We start from the raw sequence: 3,071 nt of genomic DNA on the forward strand, positions 1-3,071 counted from the left end.
GACTTTAAAATCTGAAATTCTCTTCTTTAACCAGCCTCCCTACCTTTCGCTTATTCACAATGAATCTGCGATTAGATTCTGACCTCTCCCTGTTTTCCTGGTCCATGGCCCCTGTTCTGGCCCCATTTGCCTTTATGAAAGCATTTTTGGTCACCCATTTCAATGAGTCTCTTTCATTCTAAGATGCTATGGTCACTTGAATATAAAAAATCCCTGCCCACTATCAACCCTATCTACTCATCTCAAGCTACTAAGCATTGCTGGGGAAAGCCAAAAAGCCTTTCCAAGTTGTTCCCTGTATTATTCTTTAGTTCTTTGGTGAGACTTCTCTGTTAATATTATCCTCTCTTTGCTAGTTATTTCTATTTTGCCTGCAAATCAGTGAGGGTCATCCCATCTTAAAATATCTCATTCTTCAATACATTATGATTTCTCTGTTCCTTCTTCACGTCCATAAAGAATACTCTTTACTTACTTTCCAAAATTTTCATTTTTAGCCACTCCCTAAAATTATGATTTGTGCCTGCCTGTGCAGGAAAGAGTTAACATACCAGGCCAGAGGTCTTCAGAAGGTCTGGTGCAGCTGGAATACCACAAGACATGGGAGAGTGGAGAAGATGAGGTTGAAGGGCAGCAAGGTCCAGATCACTTAGAGCTTTGCAGGTCATGTTTAGAACTTCAAGTTTTATATTAGGAGCAATGGGAAGCCAGTAAAGGATTTAATCAGCCAAATGACACAGATATCTTTTAAAAAGACTATTCTCTTTGGATTAGAAAGGTGTGAAAAGAGGGGAGAGCCTAGTTAGGAGATTACTACAGTGGTGTAGGTGAAAAACGATGATGATATAGGTCTGAGTGACAGCTGGAGAGATGGAAAGAAGTGAAAGGACTTTGAAATATCGAGTTCTGCAAGATTTTAACCTCAATTATCTTTTCTCTCCTCTCTCCTTTGGTGATTACCTCAACTCCTGCATCTGTAACTATCATCTCTGTGTGAAAGACTCTAACCTCATGACCCTTTTCCTATGTGAGCCACTGTTTCATATTTTCAAAGGAATAATAATTATATTTCATAAATTAAAACAGTTCCAGAGCCTAATGCTTCTGCTAGTTACCATCAGTGTGATCTTGGAAAGTTATTTTGCTTCAATTTCCTCATTAGTTAAATGGAGTTAATACAATATCTACCTCATAGGTTGTAGTGAGGAGTAAATGAGCTAATAGACAAAAAAACTTGGGGCTCTAGCTTGCACACACAAAATGACTGATTCAGGCTGGCCAGTTAGCTCAGTTGGTTAGAGCACTGCCTTGTAACACCAAGGTCAACGGGCTAGCCAGCCACCAAAAAAAGAAAAATATGTGTGTGTGTATAATATATATTATATATATAAATAGAGAGAGAGAATCAACACTAGTTCCACCTATAGACTCCGTGATTCCTCTGCCTCCATATATCCCAAGTTGAACTGCCTTTAGCACCCAATCTAGCTCTTTCAATATATATAAATAGAGAGAGAGAATCAACATTAGTTCCACCTATAGACTCCATGATTCCTCTGCCTCCATATATCCCAAGTTGAACTGCCTTTAGCACCCAATCTAGCTCTTTCTTCTAACATATCCATTTTTATTAATGGCAAGAGCTAGAGATTCCAAACCATAGTCACATTTGACTCCTTGCTGTCAATTCCCTTGCCACACTGCAAGTAGATAAAGCTAGAGATTGCCATAAGTAATACTTTTACTTCCATCAGCACACAAGGTGAAAGTTACAGCTGCTTTTATTCATTCATTAACAAGTGTTAAAACTGAGTACCTATTAAGAGAGCCAAGCAATTGTTCTAGGTTCCTATTAAATTCTAATCTCTTGTCCTTCATATACAATTTCTGCCATATGATCTAAAAAGGACTATATGTGAAGTTCATCAACAATCTGTTGATAGGAAACAAACAGAAAATCCTTCCAAGTAATCAAAATGGAGTTTTAAAAGATCCTCAGTAAGCAAAATAAATGAGACTACTGAAAAATATCTAAGCTAAGAAAGAAAGAAAGAAAAAATATCTAAGCACATTTTACTAACAAGTCAAGTTAACAAGTCAGGGTTACTAATCTGACCAGTTCAATTGTTGGTACAAAAGGGATTCAAGGGCAGTGATATCAAAGCTTTGGATTAAGGGAAATGGTGCAAGCTATCCAACCCAAGGTTGACAGTAGCATTAGTCATTCCTGCCTATCTTCTAGTACTACATATTAAGCTTTCTGAATGTTACCAAAATAGGTGGCATCTGTTAATAGCATACTTATTTAGATTCTGATTTTGAGTATCAAATATTAAATAATTGACTTCTGAAGTTGTTCCTTTTCATGGAAATTTAATTATAATTGGTTTTGGAGCTCATCTTCTCTTCTGGGTCCAGACAGTCTAATTCTCCAGACATCAAGGACTGATAGGATATGAGGAAGCTACCTAGGGAATCACAACACTAAGTTACAGATAATACAGACATAGGCCTTTCCCTTAAGGCACATAACGATGTTCAAAAACATGGATGATACCAAAGAATTTATTGTAAATGTAGTGGCAAATACACTGAGAATCATCATCATTAAAAAGGAACTAGAAAATTATACATGTTTAAAGTCTGTGCTTTTTTTCAGCCACCTTTAAGTTAATGGCTAGTACCAACATTTAAAGTAATGAAATACTTAATGGGATGGTCCATTTTCTCATAATTTCTTGACTGTATCTTCATCTTAATTTTTAAAGCATTTCACCATGAATTTCAGTTGCAATTGTTATTCTCTGTTTTTATCAATTCTGTAATGATCTGTAGAATCTTGTCATCTGAGTGGAAGGAAAAAAACCATGAATAAACTCAACACTAGCTAATTTTCCAATGTATACACATGTAAACAAGAGGTATACTTCATGAAAAGATTTTCTTAAATTAGAATACAAAATTAAGGGCCGGCCCGGTGGCGCACTGCTACAGTGCGCCGCTTGGGAAGTGCGGCGGCGCTCCCGCCAAGGGGTTGGATCCCCCAGCCAGACCGCCCGCGCACCCCCGCC

The 3,071-nt window shown here is 37.5% G+C and overlaps 1 protein-coding gene across 2 annotated transcripts in view; it reads right to left on the bottom strand.

Annotated features, from left to right (window-relative positions):
* Positions 1-2,547: 2,547 nt before the first annotated feature.
* DHX29 (DEAH (Asp-Glu-Ala-His) box polypeptide 29) overlaps positions 2,548-3,071 on the bottom strand; it is a 52,619-nt gene continuing 52,095 nt past the window's right edge. For both annotated transcript variants that reach the window (XM_008573091.1, XM_008573092.1), the window contains one exon: positions 2,548-2,846. In XM_008573091.1, coding sequence (XP_008571313.1) covers positions 2,785-2,846 — 62 coding nt within the window. In that variant the 3' untranslated portion in view covers positions 2,548-2,784. The remainder of the gene's footprint in view (positions 2,847-3,071) is intronic.

The sequence above is a fragment of the Galeopterus variegatus genome, unplaced genomic scaffold (genome assembly GCF_000696425.1).
Source record: "Galeopterus variegatus unplaced genomic scaffold, G_variegatus-3.0.2 Scaffold875, whole genome shotgun sequence".
Taxonomy (NCBI): domain Eukaryota; kingdom Metazoa; phylum Chordata; class Mammalia; order Dermoptera; family Cynocephalidae; genus Galeopterus; species Galeopterus variegatus.